Raw genomic sequence first — 19,114 nt, forward strand, 5'->3', positions numbered from 1 at the left:
GCCGTATTGTTAAGCAAGAATCATTAAGTAATAAAGTTTGATACATTTGGCAACATTTCTGCTCGTGCTGTTTTAAAATGTGGGCTAAATAAGCTCAAATTTGGACTTCTGTTGTGAATCTAGTGTAAAAAAAAAAGACAAAAAAACTTTGCATCTTTATTTTTTGACCTACTTTCTTATTATTTAAACTTAGTATGAAGGTTTTTTGTGTTTTTCGTTCCTAATAAATCTGAATGTGTTTCTTTTGCACTTTATCTTTTTGTCTCTTCACGTTTTAAGCGCTTCAATAGCCTTGTTTCTGAAATAAACTACCCTTATTGAAGTGTTGGATTCTTCAAAAAACTGTTGTTTTAATTTGAATTAATTTTTATTATATATATATTATTTATTTTGTGTTAAAGGAAAAGATCTATCTAGTTATATATAGCCGTAAATACATGATATTCTGTCTGTATATATACTATTGTTATTGTAGATTCTTTACTGTTGTATTACTCTTTATTAATATTCCTTAACTTTACTATGTGTCCCTTGTGTACACTCTACCTGTCTGCTGCTGTAATCCCGCAATTTTCCTATTTTTTTTACTGATAAAGGAATATCTTATTTTAACTTATGTTCATATTTCACCTCCTTCCTCGAGTCGCCTCTGTGATTCCGCGGTCTGTCCAATGGGTGGCAGTAATTCCCCATGAAGCTGTCTGACGAGCGCGCAACTCGCAAAATCGAGCGAAGAAGAAAAGAAGCCATTTGATTGGTTATCTCCGGGTGACGGAAAGCTTCAGAGCGAGCGCGACCGCTACATCTTCAATTTAGGGGCGAAAAAACAACAAAACAAATCGTTTTTCAGCGTAACTTCTGCCTTTGCACAACGGCAGCCGGACATGTTGAGGTCTTTAACGTCAGACCAACCAGCCTGCTGTGTTGCCTGGAAAGATAATGTAGCTTATCTGTGTGTTTATCAGGTGTAACCGTCTCTGGTTCAGGTAAGCGAGCTACCCTGCTAACGCCAGCTAGCTTAGCGTCACAGATATACATTACGTCTGATGTTTCCGGTCTCTGCAGGTTGAACCCGTTACGATAACGGGCCTAAAGATGGTCATTTTAATAACTGACCCCAGACCGGCGAACTCGCTGTTGCTGGGGTCTGTTCAACGTTTGTATTTATCTATGCTGTTCTTGCTGTTATATTGACGTTTTTTTTTTATCGTTTCCATATTAACTATTTTAATAAATAAACAAACATATTTTATATATGTATGTATGTATGTATGTATGTGTGTGTGTGTTATAAATCATACAATTTAAAAAAAAGTATAATTCATTAAATGTTGTTTTTACTTGTTAAATATTTGTCGGCACCCACAATAGGAAGATTTAAATGATTTAATCCTCCTTAATTGGGCTGCAGATGTTCATTCAGGCTTTTTTCTTTTTCCCTTTGCAGTCTCCTCGTCAGATAGAAGAGGTTTATACTTTTTATTTCTGTTGTGAAGTTTGAAGAAGAGCTTTGCTAAAGCAACACGTTGCTTGTTAACTATGCTAATTCATTTTTTATTTAATTATTAAACCATGTGGCAGGCAATCTAAACTGTCCATCTTTAAAACAAACATGCTACAATGTTTAGATTTTTATATTAATTTTACTTAATTAGCACTTTTCTAAACAGAGGGAACAAAAAAGCAGAAAAGAACCTAAAGAAGTAGGATATTGTTTTTGTTTTTAACAGTCAACAGTTACGTAAAACTTGTCTGTAAGCAGCAGTAAAGCAACACATCTGTGTTTCTGATGACCTCAATGACAGAAATATTAGCGATGTCAAAAAAGGTGTGAATTCTTAAATGTAAACTACATTTAAATATTGCTTTTTTTTCTTCTTTTAGACCACCGGCTACGACTTCTGTGATTTGTTCCTGAGATCAATAGCTTCAAAACTGGCTGAAATGGATGAACAAAGTGTTGAGGTTTGTACCACACACACAAACACACACACACACAGACCCAATCCCAATCTCTTACGGATTTACAGACTCTGAGGCGCGCTCCTGTGAAGTTTTGGGGTGTCTTATTGTCACATTGTGGAGTGCCTGAGGGCTCTGTGGCAGACATTTTGACCCCTTTATGAACCCTTTCCATAAACAGCATTAGATGCTGACTTTGCCAAAGGGAATTACCCATAATGCATTGCAACATGAGGTTAAACACACAGTTCCCTATGGAAGCATGGAGACGTAAAAAAAAGGTAAACAAAGAGGCACGTGGGCATTTAGCCTGATAAAATACAACATTATGGAACATAAAAACACATGAATGAGAGCAATGCAAGCAGAATAAATCTGTTTTTACATTCATCAAACATTTCGTTTCGACAAAAATGAGTAAATAAATAATTTCAAATTATTTCACATCTCGTGAGGAACACGTTCAAATCAGTGAATAAAAATAATAAAATAAATATACAATCGTACTTTTTTATGTAGGTCACGTGATGTCGCAGCAAAGTGCCGTCGCACTCATGTTCACACCAGGCGCTCACAGATTCTCACGCTCAACCACTTAGCAGCTGACGTCAGTAAACCCCTGAGGGTTCAGGGCCTGAGGGTTGCGGGTGGAGATTGGGATTGGGCCACACACTCACACACACCTCATGCCAACACCTGGATGATGTCGTTGTAAAAAGAAAACGGTACCAGAGTTTGAAAAGTGGTATTTATACTTTTATATTTGAGATACTGAGGCATCAAGTGATGAGTATGAAACACAGGCCACTGTAGTAAACTGTACAAAGTAGTTTTACGGTGCAAAGAGCAGCAGCTTCATAGTCACAACGGTCTTCCTGTCAACAATGTAAACGTGTCTTATGTCCAATAAAATAAATACATTTGAATGTTTCAGTTTTTGCACAACTTGTATTTCTGTAGCGTTATGTTTATGGGTTATAGGACAAAGCATTTTACAAAATAAAACATTTGTTTGCTCAGTAAAGGTTTGAGGCTAATAAGTACAACTGTGCAAATCCAACATGATTCCAGTGAAACGGCTTCACAAGAAACCCGATGATCTTTTTGAATCACGTGACGTTGAGTTTTAGATGTCACCACGTCGTTCAATCGATCTCTGCCACTGTGGTTGGTGTCAAACTGAGCCTCCTTTCTCCATCTCTCTCCCTCTCTTCTCCCCCTCTATCCTCCCCCCCCCCCCCACGCTTGCCCCTGCAGAGCATCGCAGAAGTGTTTCGCTGCTTCATCTGCATGGAGAAGCTGAGGGACGCTCGTCTCTGCCCTCACTGCTCCAAACTCTGCTGCTTCAGCTGCATACGAGTGAGTCTGTCTCCAGCAGGCCTCTCATCTGATATCCTACGATACAGACACACAAACACACAAACACAACCTCAATGTTGCCCGTTTGTTGAGTCGCCAACAGCTCGTCATTATAAGCCATTTTGGTTGTAAGTGTAATTAATTTAGCAAAGTCTTTTCACATTAAAATCTTACAAACCTTTTCAGAGTCGTAAATTCTGACTTATCTATTTTGTGATATTATGCATAAACCCGTTGGTTATGAATATGTGTTTTTTTTGCCAAAGTCAACATGATTGGTGGTTTTTGAAATTCCCTTTTAGACGTTGGAAAAAAAGGCAGAGTTTTGCACTTATACGAAATTATCTGATTCCAAAGAGTAAAAAAACTACACAAAATTACATTTACATTTCCCAGTTGTGCCTTTTTCATTCGCTTGAGGGATGTATGGCAAATGTGGACGTTTACCAAGCGGAGCATGTGTTGGTACACATTTGATGCTCTAGCATTCTTTTAATTTATATTTAGACCATTTTATATTTTTTAATTCAAATATGTGAATATTCTTTAGAAATAAAAGTAAACTACTTTACCCATGTTCATGGAGATAAAGCAACATGTCATCCGGTGCAACATTAATGTTTTTCTTTAATATATTTTAAGACATCAATGGAGCTCTTGGTCTCGTTGGGTTTAATTAATTTACTTTTCATCTGATTTGAATTAGTAATTGTGAGAGTATGAAGTATTACCTGCAGTTTCCTGAGTAGAATCATGTGTATTTAATAATAATAATAATAATAATAATAATAATAATAATAATAATAATAATAATAATAATAATAATGGTGGTTGTACTTAACTTTAACGTCTTGTTTGACAGCGCTGGCTAACGGAGCAGAGAGCCCAGTGTCCACACTGCCGGTACACACACACACACACACTGACACACACACACACACTGATCATGTTCACAGTGCAACTGTTAAAAAAACATGACGCGGGTACATTTATTATAATTTCTTTGTAGAAATGTAACCAGCTTAGAGGACATTGTAGGTGTTTTGTACTTTTTTGTTGTTCTCATTTCATGTCATTTGATACGAAGTTGATTTGATGAATATATATCACAAAAAGAAAACTTTTATGTGTGGCGAAGTGTTTAAAATGTGTGTTTGTCCACACGCAGGGCTCCGCTCCAGCTGAGGGAGCTGGTCAACTGTCGCTGGGCGGAAGAAGTCACGCAGCAGCTAGACACCCTGCAGCTCTGCAGCCTCACCAAGCACGAGGACAACGACAAAGACAAGTGAGCTCCTCTTGCTGCTGCTGCTGCTGTTCCTCTTCCTCTTCGTCTCCCCCTCTTCCTCCTCGTCGCCTCCTTTTCCTATGTGTTCATTAGGGTTGAAGGATTCAAACTACATTTTCATCTGCTTCTTTCAGGCTCTAGGTTAACGTCAAAGTGCATTTAAATGGACATTTCAAACTGAATTAGATGCAACATTGTTGAGCCTTTATCCTGCTCGTTCTTTGTCCTGCTTCTCTTCCCACACATGCTCATCTTTCTCTCTTCACCATCATCCTCTGTGCCTCCTGTGTTTGAATATGTTTGTATATATTTATATACCCGTGAAGTAAACCAGTCAAATATCCCGTTTTTAGATGTGAGAACCACCACGAGAAGCTGAGTGTTTTCTGCTGGACCTGCAAGAAATGCATCTGTCACCAGTGTGCTCTGTGGGGAGGCATGGTAACGTGACACTTTACATTACAGTGTGCATGCAAAGTTACAAACCGCCACAACAATCTCTTGCAACTGACATTTTTATTCAAGGAATCCAACTTTGATTAGTTCAATCTGCCAAACACTTTGTCTATTAATCAATCTGGTGTATAAAAAGTCGACAATAGTGAAACTCACAACCTCGTAATGATGTCTTTACATTACACGAGTGGGAGAAACTGGAACCAGAGATTGTTGTGTGTTTTTTTGTTGTTGTCGTGTCCAGCACGGCGGCCACACCTTCAAGCCTCTGGTGGAGATCTACGAGCAGCACGTGACGAAGGTGAAGGATGAAGTCGCCAAGCTCCGCCGCCGCCTCATGGAGCTCATCAGCCTGGTGCAGGAAGTGGTGAGGAAATACCGACATTCACTCTCCTCAGAGGATTAAACCGGTCTATTTTAGACTCTCAGTGAGCGTTCCTCTAGCGCCATCCGCTGGCCACCAATGGGGCTTCAAGAAAAAGGAGATTAATAATGAAAAAATCTTTAAAAGTGGAGACGTACCGCTGACTTCCACTAGATGGCACCAGCATGTTGCTGTTTCAGTTGATGTGTGTGTGTGTGTGTGTGTGTGTGTGTGTGTGTGTGTGTGTCTCTTGTGTCTCTTGTGTCACGGGGTCAGGAGAGGAACGTGGAGGCCGTCAGGGGAGCGAAGGACGAGCGGGTCAGAGAAATCCGAAACGCCGTGGAGATGATGATTGCTCGTCTGGACAACCAGCTCAAGAACAAACTCATCACCCTCATGGGTAAGAAGACACCGCGCCGTGTCTCAGTGCTGCTTTTGTCGAGGCCGACTTCAGTAGAATCGTCCTGAAGAGCTGGTTCCACTACACTAATCAGATCGTTTACGTCAGTGAAAGTAACAATAACACACAGTGCTACACGTTCCTGCATTAAACATGTTACTTCAGTAGAAGTATTATTTATTTAGAAGATGTTATCTGTGTTCTCTTCAAAGCCCCCAGACTCCATTGACAAAACCTACATTTTACCTCGTGGATCACGGGAGCTGCTGGTCTTCCACCGTCTCGATCGGTTAGCTGGTTTCTGTTATTGTGCGACTTTGGCGAATCCAGATTAACGCTTAAAACCTCCGAAGTCACACAATAAAGTCAACGCATCTCTGCATCGAGGCAGCGGAAGACCAGCAGCTCCCGTGTTCTGCGACGTAAAATGACTGTTTTTCTCAATGGAGTCTGGTGGGTTTGAAGAGAGCAAAGATAACGGCTTAGGTTTCTTATGAGAAAGGATCTGCAAGGTACGGAGAGGAAAATATTCTAAATATAGCGTTCACTTAAAGTGATATAGATTGTTTTCGGAGCAGAGCATTGCTTCGCTCCTTCTACTGTAGTAAAACACTGTCTGTGGAGAAGAACCCTTATAAACCCGACCTTTATGACCCCAGTCATGTGTGAATGACGACATTAATGTAAAAAACCTTTTGTCAGATTGACAAAACACAATCCCTCCCTTTTTAATATCTTTTGTGATGTCTGAAAAGACGCCTCAACCGACACGACAATATGTCTGAAGGTTGAGACCTTAAACCCGACAAAACATGCAGACTCCCTCGCTGAAAGCCGGAAAAGAGGAAACCTTTTATAGCTTCGGGGGGGCAAAGAAACGCAGCTGAAATATTTATCTGGGACTGAGTGGATGCGTGCACTCAGCGCGTCCACAACCTGCACGCGCCCGCCTGGCCTCCATCAGGCCTGACATTCAGCGCCGGCACACACACTGAAAATAGAAATGCGCTCCTCCCACCAGGCCAGAAGACGTCCTTGACCCAGGAGACGGAGCTGCTGGAGTCTCTCCTGCAGGAGGTGGAGCATCAGGTCGGTGCCTCTACGCGTTTAGATGGAGTGTGTTGTTGTTGTTGTTGGTGGATGCTGTGTTATACATTCATAAGATGCATCTTAAATCTCCTCCCCCCTCAGAGCAATGATCAGATCGATATTTTAACAGTGAAACGGCTTCATTGTAAATATTTTTAAAACCAAATTACTGGCGCACAGAAGACCAGAAGCAGCCGCAAGACTCCGTTAACAAAACAACAACTTATTATCACCAAAGTCTCACAAACAAAACAACGGCTTGATTCTCGTCCTCAAATATTCCATCAAAATGCACAACATTTATAGCTTCTCTTTGAATATTTACCTACCGACAAATTAAATTATAAAAACACTATGATTTAAAAGATATTGTCTCTCACTGAAAGCACTTTGTAGTTTCACTTAATTGACGAAATTAATGTTCTGAGTTTGTTCTCACGGTTTAACGCACTAATTGTAAGTCGCTTTGGATTAAAGCTTCAGCTAAATGTAATGAAGTACAGGTGTACAAAACTAATTGGATTGTTAATTTCACAGAAACGCACATATAAAAAAATAATGTGTGCATTTTTTTAAGAATGATTTTTAATTTTGATGAAAGTTTGATGAAAGAAGTTGATGAAAAATCAAGACGTGTAACGGACCCCGTGTCTATTTACAGAAGAAAAACAAACAAATAAAAAGGACAAACACAATTTAGAATAATATAAACGCACAAAATGAGCAGATGTTGTTGGTGTTTTGTTTAGATGATCAGCGTGTTTCGTATTAAATTAAATGTGAAGAAGTTGCGCAACAACGATAGCCGAGATGATTTAATTCACTTTTCTCTTTTCAGTGACTGTTCTTGACAGAAACTCAAGTTTCTTTGTTCCATCGTTGACGTTTTAGCCGCAACAGGATGCCGATTGTTTCTCTGTGTGTGTCGAGCAGCTTCACTCCTGCAGTAAGAGCGAGCTGATCGCCAAGAGTCCAGAGATCCTGCTCATGTTCCAGCAGGTCCATCGCAAACCCATGCAGTCCTTCGTCACCACGCCGGTGCCGCCGGACTTCACCAGGTGAGCCGACGCCGAGGGGTCAAGCGTAGTCGTGTCTTTATTTATATTTAAGTCTTCATTCAGATGGATATTCAGATGGTGGCCTGAGGTCCAAATGAAGTCACAGTTTAAGGGCATCTATCGATTATCTTCCTTGTCCAATTATTTTCTTGATTAACAATGAATTAAAACATTTGTTTTGTCTCCAAAATGTCCGAAAGAACAGGAAAAACAACAGCGATGTGTGTTTCCAAAGTCCAAGACGATGTGTGAGGAATGACTCTTGTTCTGTGTGCTTTCAGTGAGCTGGTTCCTGCCTACGACTCCAGCACGTTTGTTCTGGTCAACTTCAGGTAAAATATCTTTGTTTGTTGTTAAGAAAGAGCTCAGTGCTGTTTTATTGTTTCTTCAGCTGTGTCAGTTTTAGTAAATAGTCAAGAAACAGGATTTTATTTTGCCGCCAAAAAACATTGATATGAACCAGAGTCTTTCTAGAAGAAGTGGACGTAAATCAAGAGAGAAGTAGAGTCACTTATATAGACTTCTATACAACCAGAGGAGTCGCCCCCCCCGGTGGTCAGGAGAGAGAAAGCAGCTTTAACACATGAAGCATAGACTTCTATACAACCAGATGAGTCGCACCCTGGTGGTCAGGAGAGAGAATGCAGCTTTAACACATGAAGCATAGACTTCTATACAACCAGAGGAGTCGCCCCCTGGTGGTCAGGAGAGAGAAAGCAGCTTCAACACATGAAGCATAGACTCTATACAACCAGACGTATTTTTGTAACCGAAGGATTCATCCCAACGTCCATAGTTTTACTTCAAGTAATGGTTCACATCCCAAAAAAACACAAACCAGAAGACACTTTTAACACATGAAGCATAGACTTCTATACAACCCCTTCAAATGTCAAAATGAAAAAAGAACTGTCTCAGTAGCCTCTACTACTAGTACTACTAGTACTACTACAGCCTTTACTGGTACTTGATGCCACTGGTTTACCACACACAGTAGTGTTTAAATACGTGAATCTGAAATGAACAAAGTGCATCAAGAGGAGAAAGCGGCTGTTGACAAAGAGGACGAGCTTTGAAGCAGCTCCTCCCACCGCCGAATGCATTTCAAGAGCTTTGTCCACTTGAAGGCTGAGCCTTAAACCCGGAGCAGCTCGAGCGCACCGCTCAGAATGCAGGTTTGATTTTATGTGTGTTTGTTTTTGTGTGTTTTATTTTCAGCACCCTGAGGCAGCGGGCCGACCCGGTCTACAGCCCTCCTCTACAGATATCCGGCCTCTGCTGGAGACTCAAAGTCTACCCCGTGAGTCTCTCCTGCACCGAGGTTTTACATTCGGGTTTGGCGATTATTAAACGTCCTCTGCTGACGATGAGGAAAAACAACGATACAGGAAGTTACTGCCCGAAAGAAAGCTGAGACGCAAATGAAATATAAATATCTGTCATAAGTACAAACGCTATTTTACACAAAGACATGTTGAGATCAATCAACTGCTACTGACTGCACTTGTTCAGTCTCGCCACGTTGTCGGCCATCTTTATATATAATAATAACATTATAATATATTTTTATCTCCATAAAATATTCTGCTTCAAGCGTTTTTAAGTACCTAGAAAGTTACAATATAAAAATATTATTATATTTGTTGGCATTTATGTATGTTGGCATTTTATGTTATATCTTTTATATTTATTTTTTTTATTTATTTTTTACCTTAGTTTTATTGTAATTCTGTGTTCGTAGGACCGAGCAAAAAGCTTTTTATTGTATAGAATAACTGTTTTCTGTGCATTTGACAGTAAAAACATCTTGAATTTATCTTTTTAAAAAAACTACATATTCACTAAAAACAGTTTCCTCTCCCGCTCACTACCTGATAGCACAGCGGACAAGCTGCAGCCTCACACAATTACATTGTTATAACCACAATAACATGTATGTTCATGTTGCTACGCTACAACAATGCAGTGACGCACGAAAAAGACGAAATACAGCACAGAATTCACAACAGGCGTTGAATATCGTTCAGTTATCGTGACCGATATCAACCAGCGTCTATGGAAATGTATTAAATAATATAACCGGTTCTAAGCTTTCCATAAACAAGCATCTGTCAGAGTTTGTGACTCTTTTGTGTGTTTCTTCAGGACGGGAACGGAGTCGTCCGCGGAAACTACCTGTCCGTGTTCTTGGAACTGTCGGCTGGACTTCCTGAAACATCAAAGTACGAATCACTTTTAAACACTTTAAAGACTTCTCCTCCCGCTGAGCTGTTCATGTGATCATAACAGAGTTAAAGGATGAGGCGCTTGTTGCCCTGCAGGTACGAGTACCGCGTGGAGATGGTCCACCAGGCCTCCAGCGACCCGACCAAGAACATCATCCGGGAGTTCGCCTCCGACTTTGAGGTCGGTGAATGCTGGGGCTACAACCGCTTCTTCAGGCTGGACCTTCTGGCCAGCGAGGGCTACCTGAACATGCAGACGGACACGCTGGTGCTCCGGTGAGCACACACACACACACACACGCGCATAACAACATCATGCTGGTTGTATAGAAGCAAGCAGAGCTGTTGTGTTGCCGAAAGGTCAACGTAGGTGTTTTTTCTTTCTCGTGTTTGTGCTGCACAGCTACCAGGTTCGCTCCCCTACCTTCTTCCAGAAGTGCAGGGATCAGTACTGGTACATCAGCCAGCTGGAGTCGGCCCAGAGCGGCTACATCCAGCAGATCAACAACCTCAAAGAGGTACCGCGCCTGTGTGTTTGTGTTTGTGTTGGATCTTTCAGACCTTCAATGTGAGGAAAACGAAAAACAATACGTCCGTTTATTTGACGTTATTTCAGAGGTTGGCCATCGAGCTGTTTCGCCGCCAGACGTCGCGCAGCTCCTCCCCCCCCGACATGAGGCTCGCCGTGGGAACCACCGCCTCCGAGCGAGACCTCCGCTCGGTGAAGAGCGACGACGACATCCAGACCGCTTTGACCAACGCTAAGAAAGGCCGCGAGGAAGAGGATAGGACGCAGCAGGACGACTCCAATGTGAGGACGGAACGCACTCGACGGCGGTTTCGCAGGACTCTTTGTCGCTTTTATCGGAGTCTTTAAACGCACCGTTCGCTTATTGTACTCGAGCGTCGAGGCCGTAGTTGTGACGGCGGTGCCGCTGTGTTGGTTCAGGAGCTGTCGGACGGGGACCTGGAGGTGGACTGTCTGACGGAGGAGGAGGTGAACCCGCTGGACGGCAGCAGCACCTCGGGGAGCTCCACGGCCACCAGCAACACGGAGGAGAACGACATCGACGAGGAGACCATGTGAGTGCGACGGCCCGAAGCGTCTCCTAAAGAAACCAGCCGTCAAACGGTCCAGACACTGAAATGATTCGTGCACTTTGTCGTGATAATATACGGATGTATTTTGTGGATTTTTGCAGATGACAGTGTAGACTCTGTGCTAGCTTCGCTAACGGCTGCGAGCAGGAGAATAAAGTGTTTTTAATTGCAGTCTTTTAAAGCTTAGACGCCAACAAATATGGATTGAATATTTTGTGAGCTAAAAATAAAATTTTAAAATGTTTACGTCTGTCTTTATTCACACAGGTCTGGAGAGAACGATGTGGAATTTATTGGGAACCTGGAGACGGAAGAAGGAGAGCTGCCTGATGACTTGGTCGGAGCAGCAGGTATGAATCATAAACAAATATTAATTATTACGCAACACTTGATTATTTTAACCCCTTTTTGTGTCAGGAGGTCTGAGGAGGCCTGTCTCCTTTTTTCCTCGCATAGAAGCATAGACTTCTATACAACCAGGAGAGTCGCCCCCTGGTGGTCAGGAGAGAGAATGCAGCTTTTAAAAAGTGCAACTCCAGGCAAAGAAGACCAATCCAGTCCTGAACATTTTTGTGAAGCTGCGACCATCAAATATTTAAAGCGCGGCCTCAGGCGACGGCCTCGGAGTCAAATAAAAGCCTCGGCCGCGATTTGAGAATTTAGGGAATCAAATCTATTTGTGTCGTCTGGCGGCTGCACCAGCAGAACAGAGACGATGGAGCAGCGCTGTGTGTTTGACTGAGTTGGTGTTGAAAGGCATGAAGAGGACGATGAGTCACTGTTGTTGCACTGACCCCACCCCCCCGATATAGAAACACTCGGTGTGTGTGTGTGTGTGTGTGTGTGTGTGTCTGTGAGAGTGTCGAGCTCAGCAAAGCATCGTGATTTTTTTTTAATCGAGAAGTTTTACTTGGCTGCTATTAAAGCAAAAGAGCCCTATCAAGCCGGCTTATAACAGGGTTCTTACGGTCATTGAAAACCTGGAAAAGTCCTTGAAAAAAGTCACTAAAAAAAGTCTCCACTTATTACGAGGTCATAACCCTGAAGAAGAGTCCAGCCGTGCATCATGTAAACCCTCCGCTCCTCTTCCTTCACGCAGGAGGGTCCGGCGCCGCACCGCGTTCTTTGCATCGTGGCGGCGGTGGCTCGGCGGCGGCGTGCGGCGGCGGCGTGGGTCCTGGTGGCGGCGGCGGCGGCGGCAGCCTCCTGGAGATCGACCCGGTGATCCTGATCCAGCTGCTGGACCTGAAGGAGCGGCGCAGCGTGGAGTCTCTGTGGGGCCTCCAGCCGAGGCCGCCGGTCTCTCTGCTGCACAGCCAAGGTCTCCTCTCCTTCATTTACGTTCCCTTTGCTTTCACCTCCTCATTGCTCCACACCTCCGTTTATTCCCCTCTTTATCTCCTCTTTTCCTTTAATTTCCTCTGCTTTCATTTGATCTTCTCATCTCTTTCTTTCATCTTCTTTTATTGTATTTCCTTTCCTCTTTTCTCTTCTCTCCTGTTTTTCTCCTTTTCTTCTCCTTTCATTAATCTAATCTTCTCCTCTTTCTCTCATCTTTTATTGTATTCTATTTCCTTTTCTCTCTTCTCTTTTTCTCTTTTCCGCTGCTTTCATTTCTCCTCCTCTCTCATCTTTTCTTCTTTTCTCCACTTTCCCTTCTCTCCTCTTTTCCTTTTATTTAATCTCATCTTCTCTTTCTCTCATCTTATTTTCTTCTTCCTTCTATTCATCCTCTTTTTCTTCTCTCCTCTTTTCCATTCCTGTGCTTTCATTTAATCTCCTCTTCCTCTAATCTCCTTTTTATTTTATTTTATTATTTCCTCCTTTCATTTTCTTTTATTTCTCTCCTCATCTTCTCTTCTGTTCCTTTCCTCTGCTCTCCTTTTAATATCCTCTTCTCCTCTTTCTCTAATCTCCTTTTTTATTTTCTCTCCTTCCATTTTCTCTTCCTCTTCTCTCCACACCTTTTACTTTCCTTTTTATTTCCTTTCAGATACTAGTATTGAAAGATTTGTACTTTATAGACTTTAGGTGAAAAGACTTCAGATGTATTAACAATGAAAACTACAGTAATGTAGAAAATGAAGCGATGCATCGTGATCACGTTTAGAGGATTTATTTCCTCCGGCTGCTCTCGTTTCTTCACTTCCCGTTCCTCTTCCTCCGTCCAGCTCACCCTCACTCCAGGAAGGACCGAGAGCGGCGGCCTCAGGCTGTGCGGCGCTCGGCTCCGGACTCGGGGGTCCTGATCCGCCTCAAGGCTCAGATGGCCGAGGTCCGCAGCAAGATGTCCGACGCCAAGAGTCAAGTGCCGGAGGCTCGGGGGGCCGGGGAGCCCAGGCCCGGCCCGTCGGGGGGCTTCGGCGCCGAGGAGGTTCCCTCCCACCACGACGACTCGGAGCTGACCGCGTGCCGCAAAGCCCTCGAGATGGACCTGCTGGGGAGAGCAGCTGCCGCTCGCTCCAGACCCTGTCGCCCTGGTGAGGACTGCTGGTGGTGATGATGATGATGATGATGATGATGATGATGGTGGTGGTGGTGGTGGTGGTGGTGGTGGTGGTGGTGGTGGTGGTGTGAGGCTGCTTTAAAGCTGCAGAGGCAAGAGAGTTCCAGCGTTACTTCTAGAACACAAGCTGAACATTCAGAGGACAACAACAGGAAGTTGTGCGTCCTAGATTTAAGTAGTACGACGCTAAGTAGTACAACGTTATGACGTTAAGTAGTATGACGTTTAGTAGTATGACGTTAAGTAGTATGACGTTAAGTAGTATGACGTTAAGTAGTATGACGTTAAGTAGTATGACGTTAAGTAGTAGGACGTTAAGTAGTAGGACGTTAAGTAGTAGGACGTTAAGTAGTAGGACGTTAAGTAGTACGACACGTTAAGTAGTACGACACGTTAAGTAGTACGACGTGTTAAGAAGTACGACACGTTAAGAAGTACGACACGTTAAGAAGTACGACACGTTAAGAAGTACGACGTTACGAAGTTAAGAAGTACGACACGTTAAGAAGTACGACGTTACGAAGTTAAGAAGGACAACGTTAAGAAGTACGACGTTAAGTAGTACGTTAAGTAGTACGACAAATTAGTTAGACGTTAAGTGGTAGGACAGCAGGTAGTATAACTGCAAGTAGTACAACAGAAAGTAAGACATGTAGTACAACAAGTAGTACAACAGAAAGTAAGACATGTAGTACAGGCGGCAGGTAGTACAAACAGTATCACGGTACGTAGTACAACAAGTAGTACAACAGCAGGTAATATGACGGCAGGAAGTACAAGTGATCCTCCAGTTGTTGATCTCTATAGATTTAATGACATATGTTGTTGTTGTTGTTTCTTCTGTGTGCAGCCAGGAAGTCTGTGTCTCCGGTCCTGGACAGCAGCTCCCTGGTGATGAAGAGGAGGAGTCCAGAGGAGATGGAGAAGGAGCTGAGAGGAGCAGACGTGGCCACACAGCTCAGCCTGCACCTCGCAGACGGAGCCGCAGAGGGTCAGTGCTCGACTTACTCATCCTCGCTGAGAGGCCTCGCTCCTCCGTGTGGTGTCTTTTGTTTCATAAACCAATGCTATTGGTCAGGAGGACAAACTGCGTGGATGATGTCACCAAACCACGCACATCTTCACTTCTTAACTAATGTATGAAAAATGGCATTTCAAGTCTAAATGATAATCAAAAACTATTTATAACGTTGGTTTAGATTGACTTCCACGAGTCAACATTTGTGACAAAAATGTCTGAATTTAAAAAAAAACGCATCAGCACTCATGTATTCCTGTCTCTGCTCCAGGAGCGCTGAAGGCAGACGGCACCCAGGGGCCCCTCGTGTCCCTCTGTAGCTCCTCGTTGGAGCAGCAGGGCTCCTCCAAGCAGCAGCAGCAGCAGCAGCAGCAGTACTCGGTGGAGCAGCAGCTGTTCGGGTCCTCTGGACCCCGGGACGACATCTTCTCCCTCGGGGGGCCGAGCTACATGACCGGCGGGAAGAGCTGTGGCGGTCGAGCCCTCGGGTGTGTGTGTGTGTGTGTGTGTGTGTGTGTGTGTGTGTGTGTGTGTGTGTGTGTGTGTGTTTGTGTTTGTGTGTGTGCGCGCCGGACAGACTCGTCCCACGCGCTCTTCTTGTGTCCTCGTCCTCCCTCTCACGAAGATGCTTCCTCCTCCTCTCTGTGCCTGCAGGGCGGCCATGTTGGACCGTGAGTCCGAGGGCTCGATGAACTCCCATCATTCCCTGCTGGAGGGCCCCTGTGCTCCGTCGCAGTCAAACGAAGGTCAGCCGTGTGTCTTGATAACGACGCTAACGCCCGATTTATAGTAATATATGTTTAGTACGTCCCAAAGTGAGGCTTTGTATTTTAAATGTATTATGCCCGAAATACCAGGATGTCCCCGCTGCATCCAGTCCATAGACTATGCAATCTGTCAATCACCTTGTAGCCCCGCCCTAAAGAATGAATGCAGCTTTAACACATGAAGCGTGGCCTTCTATGCAACCAGAGGAGCCGCCCCCCAGTGGTCAGGAGAGAGAATGCAGCTCTCTGACGCTCTCGTCCCGTCTGTAGATTCGTCTCCGTCGGTTCTGGTAGCAGCGAGCAGCGACAGCGACACCGAGGACGAAGCTCTGCAGAGCAACGACTCTCGCTACGACAACCAGACTCCTCCCTGCTCAGGTAACCGGCACGCTCACGACCTCCACGACCTCCAAGTCATAATTATGGGACTTTATCTCATAATTTTGACTGTTGTTGTTTTTGTCTTGAAACGGGCTTCCGAGCCACTCTGACGAGCAAATGTGATGAACTATAAACCATAATCTCATACTCATGAACCACTTCATCGCCTTAATACAAACAAACCTTGACATGAAGTATTATGAAGACGCAAAATGTTGAATATCCTGTAAAACAATTTTGATTTAGCTGCAAAGTCTTGACTTAAATGTCGTTTTAAAGACCTTAAGTTCCTAAAGCGTCTTAAAAAAAAATCGCCCTTTAAATGACCTCCGGACGTGTGAATGTCTCGTTACAAAAGCTCCTTTTGTGAGCGACGCTTTCTTCTTCTTCACTGCGGCGAATATGAACTAAAAGGTTCTCAGCGGGTTCATTTCTTCAAGCCCCGCCTCCCCGTGCTCCATAACTCCAGCGTGTAATACTTGTGTTGTAATAAATGTGTTATGAAGTGTTTACGCATCTCGTACAGATGCTTTTTATTGTGTCGAGCGACTCACAACATGCAGATTCAAACACCTTTGTGTGTCCTCCTCCTTCTTCCAGGAGAACAGCTTCTGTCTGATGACATCAGTCAACCTGCTGACAGGTGATTCCCTTTGGAAAAATAAATGAAAACAACCCACGCTGCTTTCTCTCACACACACACACACACACACACACACACACACACACACACACACACACACACACCTTTCTGTTACACACATCTCTAGAGTAGAAACTGCTTACTGTGCATGAAGTCTAAATGAGTTTCATGACTAATGACGGCCTGTTATTGCGTAATATCGGTGTGAATACGGGGGCGCCGGCCCTTTAAGAGGACCGACGCTTCAATCCCTTCACCTCCTTTTCGAACTGGACTTTCTCCGCAGTTGCATTATATTTATTTGTAACGAGGGACGAACGGTGCCGTCGGTTCTTTCGCGGCCAGTTCTGGATAAAACAAAAAACTGGATTATGTTACAAACCTGGAGGAAAAACAGCAGAACCTTTCACCTGAGCTGCGAGGCCTTAATCTGCACACCTTGTCCCCACATCACTGCCTTCATGGCGGCGTCTTGTGGACGTTTCACCTCCTCCACCTCTTCACTTGAGTCTCTGCAGCCAGAGTCCATGTTCTTATTTATTTCGTCCTTTCTTCCTGAGGGCCAACCTCCGTTGTTTTTTTTTAAAAAAGCTCGTTTCTGGTAATTTATGCAAATGTCTTCTCCCTCCTTTTAATAATGTGACATTTAAAAAAAGGGTTTCAAACCATCGCTGAGTCACGGCGATTATAAAACGTCTGACGTCTGCGGTGCCGAAAAACTTCAGACTCTCTCTCTCTCTCTCGCTGAAAAGAGCGGCTGAATGTTTGCGGAGTAAATATGAGGCTTCAGCCGAGGCAGCTGGTTAGCTTAGCTTAGCATGAAGACGAGGGGAAAGCGGCTAGCCGGAGCCAAATCCACATCTGCTCCTCTCCGTCGGTGTGTTGACGTTTAGGTTTAGACTGTGATTCAAACTGAAGTGTTCTCTTAAAGGGACAGTGCACCCCAAAATAAATAGGGGAAAGAAAGAAACGCAGAGTTTTCCTGTGACTCGATTTTTGGATAATGACCCAGTTATTCCAGGTGTGAGCGGTTAAACGGACAGACTTTTTAGTTCCTACAGTTAAAAAGCAATGTCTCATTCCAGAAATGTGTTTGTTGTTGCATTATATTGGAGAGGACGTCTATAGACCCCTCAAACCAAAACAATTTAGACGGATAGAAATAAATAAAGATCACAGACCTCTGGAAGGTTTGATATTCTGGATTTAGAGCTGGATTAACAGGAAAAACTTTGATTTTCTCTGAGATTAAAGTGGTACATTTACAAGAGAAATTGTAATTTTTGCCTTTTTAATCTGGGAGAAAATCTGTCTTTCCTGTAAATGTACAACTGAATATTACCCCTTTTTTAAAAAACAAAAAAAACAACCTACATTGATCTTTAATACGTCGTAAAAGTTTCCCAATGGAAGAAAGAGAGAACATGTTTTTGTAGTTTTTGGGAGAACAGACTTCAAGTAGAAACTGTGCTGCGCCGAAGGCTTTTTTTAATTTTAATAGAACTTGACAGCAAAGGTTTTTAAAAACGCAAAAAACACAACGTGTAATTATGTAACGTGTGCTTTGTGCTGCACTGATGGCTCAAAGCTTCACTGGCTTTTCTTCATGCATTTATTATTTTTCACCTCAGTACTCAACAAACAGCTGCAAAACAAAAGAAATGGTGGAAGTTGAGCGGTTTGAAAAAAACAAAAACATCCTGCACTTTGTGAAGTCGGCCTTTTTTTCTTCTTCTTCTTCTTCGTCGTGCTATTATTCCGAAGGTCAGGTGATCTTCCTGCGTTGTAAATACCTCTCGGTGTGTTCGGAAGTGGAGCTTTTCTGTTCGTGTGCCTGAAAGTTCAAAGCTTGTACCGACTGAAGGAGGACGGACGTTCTTATTTGCACCAAGACGCGTCGAATCAAACTGAAATCATTCTCCCCGTTTATTATCTTTGTGCTTCTTGTGTCAAAAAGCTGCTTTTCCATTTTTTTTTTATGTTCCCAGAATGCACTGTGCATTATTTGATGTGTATATTTCCTTATTTAAATGAAATAAAACTGTTTTACGCCCCCTGAAAATAAACCATGTTCTCATGTCTTCTGTCGGTTTTAAAATGTAGAATTGTAGATTTTAAAGGAACAGTTTAGAAATGAATTTAAGAAGTTTTACTTGGTTGTGATCTGCAAACTCGCCACTAGATGGCGCTAAATCCTCCACACGGCACCTTTTTAAAGAGTAGAACTATAATGTCTTAAATGAACATTATGCTGTATAGAAGAAGACTTAATACTAGAGATTGAGACATAAACTCATGTTTACTGAGGGGATACATCAAGAGAGAAGTAGTCATTTATACAGACTTCTATACAACCAGCCCCCTGGTGGTCAGCTAGAATGCAGCCTTAACACATGAATCAGACTTCTATACAGCCAGGAGTCGCCCCTTGGTGGTCAGGAGAGAGAATGCAGCTTTAACACGTGAATCAGACTTCTATACAGCCAGGAGTCGCCCCTTG

At 43.2% G+C, this 19,114-nt stretch overlaps 1 protein-coding gene across 3 annotated transcripts; it reads left to right on the forward strand.

The window, feature by feature from the left end:
* The first annotated feature begins 768 nt into the window (after positions 1-768).
* trim37 (tripartite motif containing 37) lies at positions 769-16,650 on the forward strand. 3 transcript variants are annotated; one of them, XM_068600396.1, is made up of 25 exons: positions 769-986; positions 1,885-1,965; positions 3,220-3,321; positions 4,184-4,224; positions 4,490-4,606; positions 4,960-5,047; positions 5,307-5,429; positions 5,703-5,826; positions 6,848-6,915; positions 7,849-7,973; positions 8,255-8,305; positions 9,192-9,273; positions 10,119-10,195; positions 10,295-10,474; positions 10,602-10,716; positions 10,815-11,009; positions 11,148-11,281; positions 11,567-11,649; positions 12,399-12,620; positions 13,471-13,779; positions 14,656-14,796; positions 15,095-15,311; positions 15,478-15,569; positions 15,861-15,968; positions 16,572-16,650. In XM_068600396.1, exons 2-25 carry the CDS (start codon positions 1,945-1,947, stop codon positions 16,616-16,618), a joined length of 2,862 nt encoding a protein of 953 aa, XP_068456497.1. In that variant the 5' UTR covers positions 769-986; positions 1,885-1,944; the 3' UTR covers positions 16,619-16,650. The 3 variants fall into 3 exon arrangements, with proteins under 3 accessions (XP_068456497.1, XP_068456496.1, XP_068456495.1); XM_068600395.1 differs by lacking the exon at positions 769-986 and adding an exon at positions 1,320-1,468 and having other exon boundaries at positions 11,151-11,281; XM_068600394.1 differs by lacking the exon at positions 769-986 and adding an exon at positions 1,322-1,468.
* The last annotated feature ends 2,464 nt before the right edge of the window (positions 16,651-19,114 follow it).

This window comes from Clinocottus analis, unplaced genomic scaffold (genome assembly GCF_023055335.1).
Source record: "Clinocottus analis isolate CAN_PGR_092001 unplaced genomic scaffold, fCliAna1.0.p SCAF_5, whole genome shotgun sequence".
Lineage (NCBI taxonomy): Eukaryota > Metazoa > Chordata > Actinopteri > Perciformes > Cottidae > Clinocottus > Clinocottus analis.